Raw genomic sequence first — 19,596 nt, 5'->3', positions numbered from 1 at the left:
TGATACTTTTTGAAGTGCGGTTAGGTGTGTTTATTGGCATATTTACACCAAACGGTTGTAGTACTTGCGGAATTTAAAGTAACTGAAATTATATTTTTAACATTGACCCTTCTTTGGAAGGCTATTCATTCAAAAACAAATGACAACTTTAGAACTGAAGGATGCAAAAACCGTACCTGATCCTATTCGTACATATCCAAAAAATGTTCGAAACTCGTCAGTGCCTCTTGTGATAGACAATGGTAAGTGTGCTGATTTTGAAATTGTATTATAAATGTAACTTTGGAATATGAACTATAATTAGTTTTTTTCTTCTTTCATTAGGGTCATACCAATGCCGAGTTGGTTGGGCAACACAGAAAGAACCATTGCTTATATTCAAGAATTTAATTGCAAAACCTAGAAAGGAACGTGGCAAAAAGGTAATGATATAAGTGCTGAGGTGAGAATTAATAGAACACAGAGGAGCCAGATACATGTTATATTTATATACATAGCCAGCACATTTAATGATACACAATAGAACAAGGGCTTGATGTAGGTGGTAAACATTAAGATATTTGTCTGTTCCTATGTAAACCTAATTTAGTCACTTAATTCATATCTTTGTATCTTTGACAGTTTTAGAAACTGTTAAAAACTATCTGTGTACATATTCCTTATATGATATGGCTTTGCGATGTTCCATTAACCTGACATGCACATGGAAAAAAACCCCACAAACATAACCTACAGTTATTAGTGATATGACCTCTATAATCAGTACTTCAAGTTAGATCACAATAATTTTCACAGCAGTGAGTCCAAAGATTGCTGTCTCTGGGTTATTGTACCATGTAGTCTGGTAGATTTCCACCAACATTTCAGAGGCAGTATGACCTCTGAAAAATGGAAAATGGTCAAACCCAACAGTATTTTAAATTTTGCATTGAAATAAAACCAAAATATTTCTCTGCACAGGATGGTGAGACTCAAGTTGGAAATGACATCACAAATGTTGAAGCAGTCCGATTCCAGCTCAAAACCCAGTTTGATCGAAATGTTGTAACACATTTTGAGGCTCAAGAGCAGGTGTTTGACTACATGTTCACACACCTGGGGATTGACACTGAAGGTCACATTAGCCACCCAATAGTTATGACAGAGGCATTCTTGAATCCAAACTATTTACGGCACTGTGAGTCATATTATGTTAAATATTTCTGATCATTATGGTAAACAGGCATTGCTGAATACCTGTTTATGATATAAATGATCAGACTGTAAATTTCTCAGTTTCAGACATCTCAAAACAAATTAATAAACCATAAACCATGACTTCATCATCAAAGTGACATGCTAAAAACACATAGGATTGTATGCTGTTTGAGATTTAGCACAATTTTATTGAAAATAACTTTACTCTTATTTCCTGTCATTTGATGTGTTGTTAGTAACAGTATTTTTCATATTACAGTGATGTCTGAACTTCTGTTTGAATGCTACGGAGTTCCAAGTGTGTGTTACGGTATAGATGGCCTATTTAGTTTTCGATATAATAATCCAAAGTGTTCTGCTGCATTAATCATAAATTGTGGATATCACACAACTCATATTTTACCAGTGATAAATAATCAAGTAGATCTAACACGAAGCAGACGGATTAATGTAGGTGGTATTCACATCATCAACTACCTGCATAGGTTGTTGCAGCTTAAGTACCCAGCTCACTTTGCAGCCATCACTCCAAGCAGGGCTGAGGTATGTGGAAGTTTAATTTTCCTGAGTCTAGTTCTCTAGTTTTCTCTCCTCTGACCCCCCCCCCCCCCCCCAAACTCCACTAATTTCTATGGCCATATCAAGTTGGTTCCTTATCACCACAACAGCATCCTCAGATGAGGAGATCATCTCCATATATGAAGTGAAATTAATGCACTTTTGTTACTGTTATTGCAATGAATAATGCTTTGTATAACTCAGAATTCCATATCTTTATACCTCTCTTTTTAGGAGCTTGTACATGAACAGACATTTATAGCTGTGAATTACCAAGAAGAATTAAGTCTTTGGGCAGATTCGGACCACTATGATGATAATGTGCGGCGCATTCAGTTGCCCTATATTGTCCAAACAGTTGCACCTGGTCTTACACCTGAACAACAAAAGGAACGGCGTAAGGAGCTAGCAAGACGACTCATAGAAATAAATGCACGCAAACGAGAAGAAAGGGTAAGACTATTACCTCCTAATTACCTTATCTGTAATTATGTCATATTTTAATAAAACAAATCGTAGGGTGACCAGATTTTAATGTGTGCTAATTATGATTTAGATTTACTTGTGTGTTTCATTTTCAAGGGGCAAACTAAACAACAATCACATACAATACAGAAATGAAATCAGAAACAGATGATAGTTCCTTCCTAACCTCCCCCATTATACTGAAGTCAAGGTCACCCTGGATGTTAGTCTTTTGTTAAGTATTCAATTTATGTGTATGTACTGTCAGTTTTTCTTCTTCAAAATTTGGTTGCCTCAGCATAGAATAGGATGATTTAGTCATGCAATATAGGAGAACAACTGCAATGTTTTATAGCTTTCAGTTTTAAAGTGTACTAAAACCCTAACTTTAAATAAAGAGGAGTGAAATTTAATGTCTGATCTTACGTAAAGCTAGCAGAAGATGAAGAGCAGCTGAACCAACTTCTAGCTGCACAAGATTTAGAAGAGGGAGAAGAAAATGAATTTCAGGTAAGAGTCTGTTAATGCACAAAATTGAACAGTAGAGTCATTAAATTCTTATACTTAAAAATGTGTTTTTTACAGAAAATACTAGACTTTTATGAGTTATCAAGTGGAAGTGATCTACAGAAGCTGATTAGCCAACTTCAGGCCAGAATTGAAAGAACAAAACAGAAGATAGCTGCAGCAAACACTACTGAAGACAGTGTGACAGAGGTAACCACAAATTCTGTAATCACACAGCAATTCTGGAAAGTATTGTGATGATGAAACTTTGTTTTATGCCAAGCTATTTCTTACAGGACCCTAAACCCAAAATTTTAAAACAAAATGTAAAACCAAAGGATGAAGAAGACTTTGAAACATGGATTGCAAGAGTAAGGAAGAGGAGGTATGAGAATACAGTATAACACATTTTATTTTATCTTTGAGCTAGATGACTAACCATAATTAAGCAACTAAGTCCCATGGTACATAATCTTTCTTGAAAACCTGATAATTAAGTAGCTAACAAGAAATTTCCTTCCCTTATGGAATCTCAAGGTTGATAGCCATATTAACAGAATACTGCCATTGAACACTGTCGTCTTCCAGTTTAATACAGTCCATACTTCATATTGTATTTCTCTGTGATACAGTATATTTAATATCAGCCTCCCATCTACAACTAGTTCTCTCTCTGTGTCTTTTCCTTTGTGTTTTCAGAACAAGGTCACCGTATACATTTCTCATACTGACATACAAAGGGGCATTGTATTTTCTTAGTTCTGCTAAGATAGAATCCTCATTAATCCCATCAATTTGAAGTTTTTAAACTACAAAGAGTGAATAACATCTAAAAGGTCACACATTTTCAAATATTGGTATTTTCATTACTCACATTTCCTGCAGTAATCTGATGTGAATTTTTAAGACAAGAGATTTTGGAGAGACGCAATGCTCGACGTCAACGCCGACAGGACATGGCCAAGCGACGTACGGCAGCTGCCCAGGAGCGTATGAGACTCATCAGTCAGCTTGCACGTAAGGAGAAGCGGGATGACAATTTTGGCATGCGTGATGAAGACTGGGATGTCTACAAAGCAATAAATAAGGTAGTAATTACTATAGAGACTTTGATGTGGGATTTTAAAGATAGTAGATATCATATGTTGATTCATTGTAGACACTTAACACTTGCACACACAGCAACTTTATGCAATGCCTATTAACCACATGGGTGGTGCCTATCCCACTCATCTCATACTCTGTCATTTAACCTTCTTCTTCTATGGCCTCCTTAATTCTCCTCTTCCATTCAGTCCTATCCTCTGCTGCTCTGTTAGGTCCGTCTGTCCGAGGCTTTGATTGAGGTTTCGAAACATCTTCCTTTTTATGGTGCAAGGTTGTTAGCCTTCCAACTAACCCCCAACCTGGAGGACCAGGGTACCTGTCTTAGTCTGACCTCTCCCCCTTGACCAATCTGGCTAGGGAGGCCCTACCAGTAGCTATGCTACCACCAGCATAGCTCTTGGGATCACAGGTGCTCAAGCCCCACCACCACAACAAGGTGCAGGTACCATTAAGTGGGGCTGTCATTTAACCACCCTAACAATTTTATGCAAAGAGTACAAATTATGAAACTCCTCATTATGTAAATTTCTCCAATCTTCTGTTACTTACTTTTTTCTTAGTATCAGATATTCTCCTTAGAAGTAGATAATTTTCATTATGTATGAAATTAAGGTGCAAAAATATCATAAGTGAACATATTTGTGAATAGTGAAATGCCAGACCTTTCAATCGTAATGGTAAAAACTTTATGAAACCTTCAAACTTTGTCATGTAACCTCTATATTCACTTACTTTTCTAGTAACATCAAGTCTGAATTTTACCTTTTATAGTTTGTTACAATATTTATGTTAGAAATTTTATACTAATTTATAAACCTACTTTCCTTCATGCATGTAGGAAGGAGGAGACTCAGACAGTGATGAAGAACAGAAACTGCTTGAGTTGGAGGATGTACTTCGTCACCATGACCCAGAATTTGAAGGTTCTAGTTCATCAGGGACTGCTGGAAGTGGCAACTGTGGTAACACAGCTGAAACTCACCAGCTTCATGTAGGCATTGAACGTATTCGGGCCCCTGAACTCCTCTTCCAACCATCCATGATTGGCTCAGGAGAGGCAGGACTGGCAGAGACCATAGAATTTGTTTTGCGTGGATATCCAGCTGATGTTCAGACTGCACTGGTGAGCAATGTCTTCCTGACTGGTGGTTGTGCAGCATTCCCTGGTTTTACAGAGAGACTTCATCGTGAACTGCAGGAGATGCGTCCATTCAAATCCACATTCAGTATCACCACTGCTGCCAACCCAACACTTGATGCTTGGTATGGAGCTCGCACATTCTCTTCTTCTCCAGATCTCAGCCAGTATCTTGTCACCAGATCAGAGTATGAGGAGAAAGGTGGCGAGTATCTAAAGGAACATAATAATTCCAACAAATATTATCCCTCACCAACACCCCTTCCTCAAGCAGAGACCATTCCATTAGCTGTTAGTGGAGAAGAAATTGAAATAGATGTGTTCTGAGTACTGATGTACCAACTACAAAGTAACTTGTAAAGAATGATGTTTATAGTTTCAAATAAACATTAATAAAATGAATATACAAAATTTATCTAAACCTTTCTTTATTTTACAAATAAATTAGGCGATCCTTACTTGTGGAACCTTTCAGAATCTATAAAAATTATTGTGCTTGTGACTTCATTTTCTGTGACGGTCAATTTACAGCTGTAAACTCGCACTCATTCCACGATTTCTTGTTTGTAAAGATTATTCTGTCATAACTCATTCACCAGAGACTTGTTTGTTAGAATGGGGGTGATGTGAAGGTGAGGTTGAAGCTAATGTCAAACGCCATTACACTGTTCATGGAATAATGAGATTAGAAAGATCATGGTAGTAATACTGTATCTTGAATACCTTGGTGTGAATACAGAACAGCCATAATAGTAAATGTATGCCATCTTTAATATTACAAATCCAACAGTATACCACAAATTTAATTTCTTCATTTTAATGTAACTAGATATATGAATTCTATATGAAGCAAAGAATCCCTTAGTAAAGTGCAGTATTATTAAACTAAAAGAAAAATACTGAAAGGTTAACTAATGTCTCCCAGACACTTTTGCCCATTTTATCCTGAAGTGGAACAACATTCTTGTTTGTCCCCTCATGGGATGATTCTGTTGCTGAATATTCAGACTCTATTTCAGTACTTGATTTATTGAAGCAGGAGTATGCCACATGGGAAAGAAGTGTGGAAGAAGTAATGAAGATATAAAAGTGAAAAGATATGTATCACCTGGACAAAATGAGAACATTTTTCAGTCAGTCAAACGAAGTTATCATAAACAAACTGCCGAATAGGATCTAGACCTGTAGATAATCTACTACTTGAAGGGGGAGGGACAGAGTTTCAGGAAAGTCTATGTACCATTGCAGTTCTCAAATTTTTGGTGGTAAAGCAAAGATTCCTGGGTATACCTCATAAAGACCACGTTCTTGATGCACAGAAAATACAGGAATAAAATGGGAACATTTAATGTCAGTATTTTTTTAGGTTTAAAGTTTTAATATATCATAAATTAATATACAAAAGCCTAATAACATCACATACTATCTAGAGATCTGACTAAAATAATGACTGATCTTTTAACTCTCAAGAACTATGGACTGTTTAAATCACTGAAATTGTCATCAAAGACATAACATCCCAGCTGTTCCTACGAACATGCTACTAAAACAATGAAATAATAATTATTAAGAGAAAAATACAACCCTACACCTACTTGCTAAGTGGCTCAAGCCTCCCTCTGTAAGAACAATAATCCAATATTTTTCCACAGTAACAGTGGTTCCAACACTAGCCATACATGACATGGTGGCTATTAATACAATCACACTGTAGGATAATTAGGATACTTCCATCCAATAAGAAGTAAATGCTATCCCCAAACAATAAATATGATGGCAACAGTTGTGGCACATACTAGCAGCAGTGAATTCTGAGCCAAAAGAGCCACTTGTGCAGCTGAAATAAAAAAGACTGATTGTAGAAGCATATTTAATTTGACATGAGACTTAGTAATGCTGCTCATCTTGTGTATGATAGGCTATAAATGCCTTTTACCGATGCTATATAGTCTGAGCTACTGACACCAGTATCAAAAAACTACAAATAAATTTCACTTTTTGTTATTCCACAAGGCATTTATCCCCTTAGATGTGCTATATTGTTAGCCCAATGGCCAGCAGGAGCACCAAATGCAACAACAGACCCAGACAACAAATATGAACGCTACAGATAACATAAGGTTTTCATATTTAGAAACGGATAAATCCTTCATGAATATTCCTCCTGCAAACCAGCACATTCTATCACCCCAAGATGAATGGGCATAACAACATCAGATCTTAATTATTAGACTACCAACTGAAAACAGTGAAGAGTGATGAATTTTCACTTATGTTTGTATTCTGAGCTGTAACACATTATTATTGTTCACTACAAAATGAATACAGCAGCAAAGAAGACTGATGCAGCACACCAACACCGATTCAAATTTGGTACATATTTTCTTAAAAATAAATATGTAAAACAGATATAAAGATGTTTACATATGCATATTTTAAAAACAATGTATAACTTTGCAATACACACTCCACTATACTGAAATTAAATATTATTTGTTGGTTTCCATGGCCTACTATGATCATGAGTTATATTACTGTCCATCTATGACTTCAACAATGGCTATAGAGTATATGCAGGTCTAGAATATCTGCTCGTCATTAACTGTTCCTTAACAAAATAAAATCTAAAAATAATCTGTACTTCCTATACTACATATAAATAATATTTCTGCACAACCCAATATTTCATATTTAACTAGGATTCATAATTCCTCTCTTAAGACAGAATTTCCTCATGTACAATTCATACCAACTAGTACATGCTTGATTATCTCAAGAATTGTGACGCTAAATTTTAAAGTGAACTGTTTGTCAGTTTCAATAAGCATTCAGGAATTCCTGTGCTTAGGAGAAACTATCAATGTGCCTAATAAAAGAAATCAGACACTACATATTTGTTAACTACAGCACGTTTATCACACTTCACATTCATAATTAAACGACAAGTACCCTTATAAAATTTATAGAAAGTACAAACAATGTCTTAAATTGGTTATGACAATCTGACTTCTTGCACATAACATGTTGTACACATTTACAGTTATATTTTTGTCTTCTTTGTTTCTGGTGAAGGTATTTTAAGTGGTGCAATGTAATATAATTTGTGGGCATAAGTTCCTGCTGGCAGTAATGCATCCAGAACAAAATGAGTTATTATTGCTGTCATTCCCCAAATCCTGTGTTCACCCCCAACAAATACTGGAAGAACATGACCATTGCGAAACTGTGTAGATTTGCAATTATCAAGATTGATTAATTGTTTCAATGGCATGGTAAAAACAGACTCAACCTCCTTTCTATTTAATATTAATCTTTTCATAGACACTTCTCCAAGATATCCAATAAATGGCATTACAGCCATGTCCTTCTGCCTTGTACCCACAAAAAATCCATTACCCCAGACATCAATCTGAGTTCTTTGAATCCCAAGTTCTTCAAAGGTCTCACGAAGAGCTGTTTCTTCTAAATTTTCATCTGTTTTGTCTTTAACACCACCAGGAAATGATACCTGCCCTCTGTAGCTCTTCAAGTCTGATGAACGCAGTGTGTATAAGAAAGATAACTCATTATTAACCTCACACAAAGGCACCAACACTGCAGCTTTCTTTAATGGTTCCATTCCATATAGCCAGGCTGGTTTCATTGTTTTCAACTTGGTAATACAGTTTTCCCGATTCTCCTTGCTCAGTATGAATTCTTTTGGTATTGTTCTGCCTTGATTAATGTTCCTAACATTATTAACTCTTAGTCTCGAGCCAATAAACCAGTATCTCATATGTCCGATATACATAACCTGTTTCCAGACATGTGTTGGTAATATAGATATTGAAAAGTAAATCATTTTGCCCTTGCAGAGGATGAAAAATCCGGTGTACATTACGTGCCTAACTTTGCCCCATTAAAATAAACATACTTTCTTATCCTTCAATTCTAAAGTTCTCTATTAAAAAAATTATTTAAAATACGTCTAATTTACCGCCATTTTGGATCTACATACATGACCAACTCCACTGGTAAGTAGACCCACTGCAACGAAACAAATTGTCCACTGAAAAGAAATTTATTTTTTACGAAAGTATTAGTCTTTTTCAGATTTGTTTTTCACCGCGAGGAAAATGTGGACTGTAGTATTCTCAATTTTGACGTCAGGTAGTCTTCTACAAAAAAAAAAGTACGGTAAGGACGTATTTATCTCGCACGCTTCCGTTACCTATCACAGATAACACCAACCATCTTTAACCAGATCAATTCAGTTCATATTCCCATACTTCTTGCTCTAGAACCATCTTTATTGTACGCCTTAGTCTCACCTTACCCCATGCATACGTCCCACCCATATTATTTTTGATTTTATCATTCTAATAACATGTGCTGAAGGGTACAAATTACTAAGTTCCATATGCATCATCTTCTGGGTAGAATAATCAATCTTATTTCTCCCCAATTTGAGTGTTAGGTGAGGCAGAAGAGGCGGATATTGACATTTTTCGTACTCTTTACACTTTAGCATAAGCTAAGAACATATTAGGGACCCATTTATGTCTCACACCTTACACACATGAAAAGTGATCATAGAAAACTGATTTTATTAACTGCTCTACTTTCACACTTTTGAATTCCATTGTGCTCCAAAGAATACACTTTTCCAACAATGTTTTTCTAATGAAAGAATAGAAAAGTAAATTCATAAAGCAGAAAAAATGTGTACTTTTAAAACAATTTATAGGCTTGCCTTTAAAATCTCAGCAAAGAACTTTGTTCTTTATTAATATCTACAAAAACTAATGCCTAAGCAAAATATTGCCATTCAAAATGGGGACTGCCCAACAGACTTATTAAAATTTATGATGATGATGAAAAACAATTACTTAATGAGGATCCACATTCTTATTTCAACAGGTATATAACCAATCACTTACGTGTTACTCATATACTTATCAATAAGGCATATTCATACATCATCGCAACATACATATGAATCCAACAAAGTTCCTCACACTTACTTGGAAGCCATTTTCTTGTATATTCTCATCCACAGGTTATTAAATTGTGTGTTGTCAGGCTACTGTATGTCAACTTTATCACTTAAAAATTTAACGTACAGTATATCACATGTGGCTCTAGTATATTTTTCTCACACACATACTGAATGCCAAGAGAAACCTTCGTTCTAATAATCCGCCTTGTATTTATTGTAACATATTTTCCTGTATGACAGGTTCGTCACTTATCCAGTCATCATAGTAACCATTTCCATGGCTTTACACAATACCTGTTGCAGAGAGATAAGGAATGGAATTATGAGTAGCAACAGCAAAGTAGAACAAACGTTATTTCACATTTTATTTTGTAGTCTTATTTTTAAAAGTGCAGGCTAATAACATTCATTGTTGCTGTATTCTAATTGAATGCAGAAACAAATACTGACATAACTACAAGTTTATTCTTCACACGGACCGGTCTTCGCTATGACAAGATCTGAAACAAAATAAATTATGTATATTAATGACGATAATCACTTCATTACATATTAATTATCAAGATTTCAAAGATGGCCCTGAACCATAGAGTCAGTACAGAATTTTATGACATGTATATTAATAATAATAATAATAGTAATCCGTGGCCTAACAGCCCTTTGAGAGCCAAAGCTGGCTGCTGGCCTCACGTTCACATGCCTAAGCAGAGGTGAACGATCATCCAACCAGATACAGGATGACGTGTGGTCAGCACGACGAACCCCCAGCCATTGCTAGCTTTCCTGACCGGATTACGTTACCCATTGTAGCTCCCCGATTTCCTCACGCTGTTGGGTTGGCACCGGTCGAAAATCTCGTGAGCAATTTCTTTCCCCGAGACTCGAACCAGCGCGCATTCCATATCACCTGTCTGAAGCGTGATGCCTCAGACCGCGCGGCTATGGCGCGGGACACATGTATATATTATACATAATTAATAATATGAAGATTTGTTACTTAATAAATGGAACTCTCTGAGAACCTCACATGTTTCTTATCAGTCTAAGACTCACCAAACCCTCGTTTTGCTTTTGTCTGCAAATATCACTAGCACAATCCATTCAACACAAAAATTATCGGACTAGAAATCTCATCGCATATCAGCACGTTCAAACCTTACCCAACTTTGCTTTACCAAGAATAACAACATATAATAATAAATTCCTTTCATGTGGGTTAAATTATTGTGCTCAATGAACGTAACAGAAGCTCTAAAATACCAAAGTTTCAGATTTTCCGTGTTATCATGGTGATACAAAGTGTGTGATGTAATGGAATGTTTAATGATGGTTTTGAAAAGCGCGAAAGTGGACGTGTAATCTCCTCAGAAGCAATAAACAAAATTATTTTGATTTGTTTAACTATATTGAAAAAACAGAAAAATTTTAATTGTAAGTTTCGTTTTGTGCAGTGTGAAATAAATTATATGGATAAATTATGTACTTACAGTCCTTCTACCAGAAAAAAATATATCTGAGGCCTGTTTCAATACGACTTTGACAGCTGCCCCTGCGTTTAATGTTTAGAAACTAGAACAGTAGCATTATTGCGTTTTACCAGAATAAAATCCATTTGCAAAATATTAAAGAAAAGAATTATACATTTCTTACGGTTATCATCCAATTGCAATGCTGCTGCCATGAGACTAATGTATTTTCTAGACATCTGAAATTAAAATATTATCCCAACATTACACTCACCAGCTTTGCCTCTTTCAGTCTTAACTGCACACTTCAGTTCACAAGGATTCGAATACGTTTTTCTGTCCGTACCACAAACTGGACTATAAATCCTAGAGCAAGGACACCTTCCACTTTTCTCACTTTTAGCTGCGATGATGACAAATGCCAAGTACGTCGTCAGGAATATTATTATTGATTTCCTCATGATACTGCAACATGATCAAAACAATTTAAACTTATTCGCAGCGGAACACAGAATGTTTAGTTCTTTCCTGCCGATACATTCTTCTGGGAAAAAGGTTTCCGTGAATACCAATGATTAATTGACCGCTGTACATTACATTTATAGGTTTTATGTACCAGCTGAATGTGAAATTATGAGTGTACACTTCTGTTGTTTATAATATATATTATATTATAATACTGTGTGTATTATGGGAACAAAATTCCCGATCCTAAAATTAATTTAATTGCTGAATGCAGAAAGGACCTGGGTCCTTTAAGAGTATTTTTGAGAAATTAACAGGAAAAAATTATTTAACCAGACTGGTGTATGTAGTTTGTGGTTTTGCTGGAAACCATACTGAGCGAGGAACTTCGTCATTTATTACTCCTCACTTAATATTCCTAAGGTATTTAAATAAAGAACAATGGGATGGGAAGAACATTTAAGACGTAAAGGGGAAATGAGAACGAGTATTATCTTATTTTACTTATTTACGGATTATTTTATGTTCCTGTCAAATTTCAGATTTGACAAGAAGATTATCGAATAATGAATTAGAAGAGATATGGAAGGAAGTGGCCATGGTCGCTTTCCTGGCACTTGTCTGGAGGGACTGAGGAAGACTATGAAAACCGTTAGTCAGGATAGCCTGTTTTCCTGGCCAACGTGTAGATGGGAGGATTATCTTAAAATGGCTCCTACGTGAATCGAATCAATGGATGGGGTATTTGTAATCAACAATTTCATTTTATAGTGATGTGGGCTTTTAGATATCGACATTTTAATCTCCTCAAACACTTATATTCTCAGTTAAATAAAGTATTAGTTATCTTAAATTCTAAAATTTGTTTAGTCCTTATAGAGAGGTTTTATACTTATCGACAATTTATGGTCGCTTTAATCCTGAGTAAAATGTTTATCAGTTACTACGATTCATAACCAAGTCAGTCTTAAAGAAGCAAGGTGTCGTGCTGCTGTCACATAAGTCGTTCATAAAAATAACGTTGCTTAATAATGCTTTCATTATTAATACAGTTAATTCAGTAACCAAACTGAATATATTATTATTCTTATGCAACGCACGCAATTTGTTACCCTTTTGAACTGCGCTTACTGACAAATAACATTTCATCCTCTGGTGACATATGGTAAACTATTGTATCAGTGTAAAATAAACTATAAGTGAATAATGTTTACTTACTCTGGATTTTTCTTTACAGAGCAGGAACACTTCTCAATGTGCAGACCGTCTTCTTGATAATAATAACAGCTTATTTCATCCAAGTGAGAAATATAAATTTTCCCATTGGAGTAACGTGGATGGAAAATCCGATATGACGTGTAAACAGATAACACTGCAACTCGTAGCTGATAATGTCAAGTGAATGCCTACGATATTCTCTGTTCATGTGAAATGATTATAAAGTATTGTCTGTCTAAGCGGAGAATTGACTCGATTTTGAAGCCGTGACATCATGGTGAATGCTGCCATAAAAATGTTCTCACTGTTAAAGTAATCTGTATATTTGATACAATGGGCGTGTTACCTTTGACCCGGCTAATAAAATAATTTCTATACAAAATATTAGGTTCTAAAATACAAGCATGAGGCGAAACAGTAGCAATGTCTTAAACGTTTTGAAAACTGAGAGTCTACCGACGTTTCTATGTCGAATTTTTGAACGGCTATACTATTGAACTGATGGTACTTCTGTTTGAAGGTCGAATTAATTCTTCGCTCAGGCAGAAAGTTATAGCGGTTGTTCATATTGAAATAAACCACGGAGAGCAGTGGATTATTCTAGAACATTTCAAGTCTTATGACCAGGAGTCTCATTCGCATTAAATATTGTAGCAATTACAATGTTTAAGAAAGCTGTCTTCTAGGATGTTTCAGAGGAGCTTAAATCCCAGATGATAGCCATTTTCTCCTAAGAAAAGTGTTTTGTATGTGAATTTTGGAAGCTTTATGGCAAAGAATTAAGTGGGGCGTTTGTGTATTCCATTATCGAGTATATCCATCTTTGAACTCTAGACTGTAGTACATAAAACCATCAATCACAGATAAATTCTAGAATTGCTTTCATTATGCCCATTGTTTACAATATCAGTTTGATCAAAATGATAATCTCACTCAATGATAAGTGTCTGTACCAAGCGAAGGGAGATGATGCTATAAATACAAAATTTTCACAACTGCCAGCGGTGATGTCTCCAAGTGCGCAGTTACGACACCCTAAGCAGCTTTTACCTTTTGCCGTCATGTGAATCGAATCTTGGCTAAAAGTTCCGGTCACTTAAAAAAATAACACCAGGAACGTTGGCCCAGACCCTGGGAGGGAAGTTTCTAATCTCGTCCAGTATTATATATAGCCCTAGTTCTCACCCTGCAATCAAAGGTGCCAAGAACCAGCATATTTATGGTCGTGAATGAAACAACCTAACTTTGCAGTTACGACTTAATTTTGTTTATGTTTACAAACGGTTTACGTAATATGTTGTTTTGTAACTTGTACATTGCTCACGTATATTCTAGACATCTCAGCTGTTTTCGAACGGTCCTTCTGTAATCCTATCCCCTTTTAAATGAAATAGCAAGTTTTGGAAGTCAGTTATTGTTCATTATTCCAAAGTGTGTTAGCTATTTTTCTCTGTTTTCGTCAACTCAATAGTTTTACTAAAACAAAATATTTTCCACTGCAGTTATTTGTTTTCTGTTCACCGTAATTTCAGACGTTTTGTATCGACCATTGATATCATGACCTCCATCGTTAAGCTATGCTATCAACAACGCCCCATAAAGGTGTCACCTAGTGATTTTACTGACAAAGAATCATCATCACGTTGTGGAATGCGTTTAAGAACTGTCAGTGACGTGCTGTTGCCTCAATATTTGTAGACCTGTCAGAATAAACAATCGCCAGTGTGAGATCTAAAGAAATGACGTGCCAGCACACAGACAACGAAGTGAAGACTTTCAGTGGGAAATGTGATAAGATGATATGCTGAAATAATCGTATGAGTCCTGAATTACAGCCGACAGATTATATATTTTGATAAATTATAATAAAATAAATAACAAATAAAGCATAAAATTTTCTGAAAGCAAAACAAAAGAGTTTTTATAGAAAACCATTCAACTTTGACCAAAAATCAGTCTGCTCGATACAATTCAGTGAGGCAATTAAGTGCAACATTTTATTAAATATTTTCTTCCAGAATGGAGTTTCGTCTCTTGTATGATGAAGTGAGCCCTAACGATGGAGAAAGTATATTTCTTCGAAATGTTGGCATCTACCTACGAGTCTACACGGCGCCTAAACCCAGAAGAACGACTACTTCAAGACTGAATAACTTTTGTTGTAGAGTGTGAGCAGCGTCGAATGTTGCTTCTCTTTTGTGGCCAGCAAGATCGGCCCTTCGTGAAAACGAATGAAGATTAACCCAAACAAATCACCAAGCACTGACGCACGCAAACGGAAGCAATTTTTTCTGTATTGATATATCGGACATCAGGAAAAGTTAAAGTAAAATAAGCGTCTATTATTTAATCCGGGGCCAAATTAATTGTACCGATACACCGCATTTATTAACAGCAGGCAAGTTAACATGGCAAAACGAAAAGGCAAAGACCGTCACGTATTGTTCTGAAACCATATCAGGCAATGGATTGAGTGGGTACGAAATGCCACGCCCGGAGTGTTACTTTCGGTGTGGGGGAAGTACAAGCGTTATCGCGGGGTTGGGGCTTTTAGATAATTACGAGGAGATACCTTACGTAAACTATCAGCCACGGAGCACACCCAATGCATACTACTCGGTTCAGAAACAGAGTAATGTGCGGTTAAACAGCACAGCTACGTTTATATAAACGAATATATTCTAAATGAGATATTTCAGGTTCTTACGGCTGCTAGTATGACGTCTTCTGGGATGTTGCGTCGTGTGGTCTGGAGGAAACTGACAGGCAACTGTGAGCAGCTTAATGCCTCCATTGTCTGGGTAAAGACAACTCCTGCAGGCAGAAAGCGCCTCTGGAACGTCGGTCAGTTTCTAGAAGTTAACACAGCGCAACATCCCGGAGGACAGTCATCTTGATATTCAAGTTACATTTACAATATTGTTCCTTTCTTCGCATTATGATTGCTATTATCTGAAATAGATTAGTCAGTGAAAATAAAAGATTCGTTTTCGATTCCCGGCGCCTCTCAGATCATATTCATAAAGAATTTAACACTGCCATCCTTTCAGTATCTGCAATGCTCATGCAGCTGTTGAACTACGGACCAACCAATAAGAATGATAACCGCAAGGCTTCATTTCATCTACCGCACGCGAGATATAATTAAATACTTGTAACGTATGCAGCCTGATAGACAAGTGATGTGGTGCATAACCTCCGTAGTCCTCAGTGGAAAACATTGGTCTTTAGAACAAAGATATTTCTCGCACGTCTTTGTTGCTTTCCGCTACTCCGATGTTCGTAGTATGGCTATCTTGAGCTTTTTTTTAAATTCAGCTGACAACAACAAAACCATTTCAATATCACCCTCCCGTAGCACGTTTTGGCATTAACTCCATGTTCCCAATTACATACTAAGGCTGAGCAACTCGCAAGGCCTTATGTTTTTATTCTTCCGTGTAACAAGTAGTCTGCAATCAGCTGACTGCAGTCACTCTCGTGACCCGTGACAGACCTCACTCTACGTCATTTCTACTGCCATCAAATGCATAATTACCACTGAAGGTCGAGAGGACAGGAATGCAGACATCTGCTTCCAAGTCACGTTTTCAGGCACACTACAGCCTAGTCAACGAGCGTGCTATGTCAGACGGGCTTCATTGGTAAGAGTTTAATGAGTTTGAGGTTTGAGAAGCTTCATGAATTATACTCCATTCGAATATTGTCAGGGTGAATAAATAATGAAAGGTGAAATGGGCGGGGCATGTAGCAGGCCTGGGGAAAAATAATTACGAAGTTTTAGATGAAACATCTCATGTAGTTTTGGTATGAACCTTGGCCTTCCACCCCCAAGGAAAGCCTACAGCGTTTCGTTTTTTGCTTAAAATTCATCAACATACTTAACGTGTCAAAATAACCAGAGAACTCGTAAATTAAAATTCAGAACATTGTTTGTGTTATCCGTTTATTGTAACAATCACCAATTCCTAAAGAATATCATCTTAATTTCTTATCACATTGCTTTGCGAATACCAATGTCTTCTGGGATGTTGCGCCGTGTAGTCTGGTACAAATTTACTCACGTTTCAGATGTCCTTGCTGCCTCCATCATCAGGGTGATGAGATGACTGAAATAGCAAGCACCTCCGAAACGTCTGTAAACTACCAGACTACACGGCGTAACATCCCAGAAGACAGTTATCTTCATATTCGCCGTCGTGGGAACCTGAAATCTCACCTACATGACTTCATGTTATATTGAACAACATTTCTCTTGTGCAATAGCACCCCTACCCTCACCACCACCCTGGTTAGCGTTATAATTTCCGATTGAAATGTTATATTAATCAGGGCACGGGTCTCCATATTTCAACCTCCTGCTTAAGCTTACGATATATCGCCATCTTGCTCCTGGTTCCAGTGGAGCCCATTTAGTTGCCTGCGTTGTTGATGATGGGTTCGATTATTCATGGCCAGTGATGGAACAAACCCAATATGTTTCGAGGGATCGTGGCTGTAACAGTGACGCATCGGATTTGGGGCTCCGCTGTGAATCTCACTGTGGTGATAGACATCATTATACTAATTATGAAATGCCTTTACGACAGTGAACAAATGGCTTACGTGCCGTAAATGACGCGAATGTACTACCTTTCCACTTAAATCTTATACCTCACCATACGAGTAAAGAACGTCTACTAATGCGAATAATGGCACATCACCCCCAAAATTTTATATGACTTCAGTCTTTCTTTAGAGTAGAAACAAACGAAATTGGGAATCGAACTGAAGCCTGTGAGTTCAAAGCCACTAATCTGGCCAACACATTGCGTCAGCTTATACTTGTAGCTGGGTTTGGAGAAACTTCGATCAGAGATAACGCTTTGTTGAAATGTGAATGCTGATGTAACGGTGCCAAATGACTGATTCATAGGCCACCCAACATACTCTGAAGACAATTGGGTTGCGTTATTACAAGCACCGTTATCACGTAGAAGCCGTTATTGGAATGACAAGACAACGTCACTTCCTTCAAAATATACGGACTGAATGAAAACACATGTCTGGCAAATACGAGTCGTAGTAAAATACTGGGTTGCTATTAACGTTAGTAGGGAATTCCATTTCAGTCCAAAATCTTTTGTCCTCCCGTCTCATATCATGAAAACAAAAGATTAAATTCATACAAAAGTGTAATTTTTCCAGTTGTGATGACTGTATGGGTGCGAAACTTGGTCTCTCACTTTGAGGGAGAAGCACAGATTGCGGGTGTTTGAGAACAGAATGTTGAGGAGGATATTTTAACCTAAAGGATCACATAAAAAATTGCATATGATAAGCTTCACCTTCCATATATACTATGTAAGCATTCCAACTACACTAAATTTAACATTGCCCTTTCGAACCACACCATACTTGTAGCTGTTAATACGAAAATTAAAATTTATGCAGAACTTATAAGCATATTTATGATGTATCTCCTTATAGTACTTATTAGTTGAATTTCAAAGTTCATCAGTCATTGCCATCAAATCAAAAGATTTGACTAATGCAGACTTAGAGAGAGTCCACATTACTGTTATAAAAAAAACAAGGGCATTTTCGAATATCTTTCTTCACACAACATTTTAGGACCCTATACAAGCATAGTTTCCATGTCAGAAGTTGGCACAGCTTTCATGTTGGTATTAATAATGATAGAGAAATAAAGCGTCCCTTGTAGCGTTACCATGATTTTAAAGTTCGCCTTCTAGTACGAAATATATTAGGAATGGTGGAAGACACACACGAATGAGATTATACCAAAAGCCTTATTAGGCAAGGAAATTAGGCTGAAAGCCAACAATTTTGTGTCCATACTACAATATTGATGTTTGTGATTGACTTAGAAAACATGTGAGAAACCGCCACATTTGACTCCATAATAAGGTTCCGAAGGAAATTCTTTCCCTAAAAATACGGACGGACGTCTAGTAGAGTCGTGAAGAAATGACCAGAAATCCCGGCCTAAGAACGTAAATCCATACCAACTCACATCGGACGTGACCACTTTTGACTTGAACGACTCAGTTTTCCAAAAATTTTACACTAGAATCATCGGGATTAAACAGTATGAGAAGAACACTACTTTGTTAACCAGCAGGAAGTTGATAACGATACCGCGCTGGTCGCTCCAGATAAATCGTTCTGACTAACCAAGCTACTGTGATAAGATTAAAGATCATAGCTTACATTAACATCTGCGTAATTAGCACAGTTGAAGCTACTGCAACCATAAAACCATAATCTTGCCTAATTAGTGGTTATTTGTAATATCTTTGCTCATCGCATCTTTCGAGATATCGAACAGTTATCTTCTACAATAGTTGAGTCGTAGGGACATTGATTCTCTGAAGGTTAATGCCAGTGCGCACATTGACCTCAATTTTGTTGGACATTGTCCATATCTGAGGTACATTTAATGTTCTGGGGTTTGGTACTACTCCCATCTTTAGGTGTTTTTGTTCTTATGCTGA

At 36.7% G+C, this 19,596-nt stretch overlaps 3 protein-coding genes across 4 annotated transcripts; 1 reads left to right on the top strand and 2 right to left on the bottom strand.

Moving 5' to 3' along the window:
• The first annotated feature begins 106 nt into the window (after positions 1-106).
• Positions 107-5,387, top strand: Arp5 (Actin-related protein 5). 2 transcript variants are annotated; one of them, XM_022085781.2, is made up of 10 exons: positions 107-242; positions 325-422; positions 961-1,177; positions 1,457-1,740; positions 1,990-2,208; positions 2,653-2,730; positions 2,806-2,937; positions 3,024-3,112; positions 3,635-3,815; positions 4,673-5,387. In XM_022085781.2, the coding sequence occupies exons 1-10, from the start codon at positions 140-142 to the stop codon at positions 5,297-5,299; spliced, it is 2,028 nt and encodes a 675-aa protein (XP_021941473.2). In that variant the 5' UTR covers positions 107-139; the 3' UTR covers positions 5,300-5,387. The 2 variants fall into 2 exon arrangements, with proteins under 2 accessions (XP_021941473.2, XP_021941474.2); XM_022085782.2 differs by lacking the exon at positions 2,653-2,730.
• A 940-nt stretch (positions 5,388-6,327) lies between these two features.
• On the bottom strand, positions 6,328-10,156 carry LOC110840624 (mitochondrial coenzyme A diphosphatase NUDT8). The gene has a single exon (XM_022085783.2). The coding sequence runs from the start codon at positions 8,847-8,849 to the stop codon at positions 8,013-8,015; it is 837 nt and encodes a 278-aa protein (XP_021941475.1). The 5' UTR covers positions 8,850-10,156; the 3' UTR covers positions 6,328-8,012.
• Positions 10,157-10,291: 135 nt separating this feature from the next.
• LOC147872116 (serine protease inhibitor Kazal-type 1-like) lies at positions 10,292-13,258 on the bottom strand. Its single transcript, XM_087358476.1, has 3 exons — positions 13,100-13,258; positions 11,691-11,881; positions 10,292-10,450 (listed from the first exon to the last, which is right to left on the bottom strand). Exons 2-3 carry the CDS (start codon positions 11,875-11,877, stop codon positions 10,413-10,415), a joined length of 225 nt encoding a protein of 74 aa, XP_087214602.1. The 5' UTR covers positions 11,878-11,881; positions 13,100-13,258; the 3' UTR covers positions 10,292-10,412.
• Between the last annotated feature and the right edge of the window lie 6,338 nt (positions 13,259-19,596).

The sequence above is a fragment of the Zootermopsis nevadensis genome, unplaced genomic scaffold (genome assembly GCF_977971745.1).
Source record: "Zootermopsis nevadensis isolate Lab colony 2312 unplaced genomic scaffold, Znev_1.0 Znev_ptg000030l, whole genome shotgun sequence".
Taxonomy (NCBI): Eukaryota; Metazoa; Arthropoda; class Insecta; order Blattodea; family Termopsidae; genus Zootermopsis; species Zootermopsis nevadensis.
The sequence above is the reverse complement of the archived record's forward strand: the minus strand, read 5'-3'. Positions and strand labels throughout refer to the sequence as shown.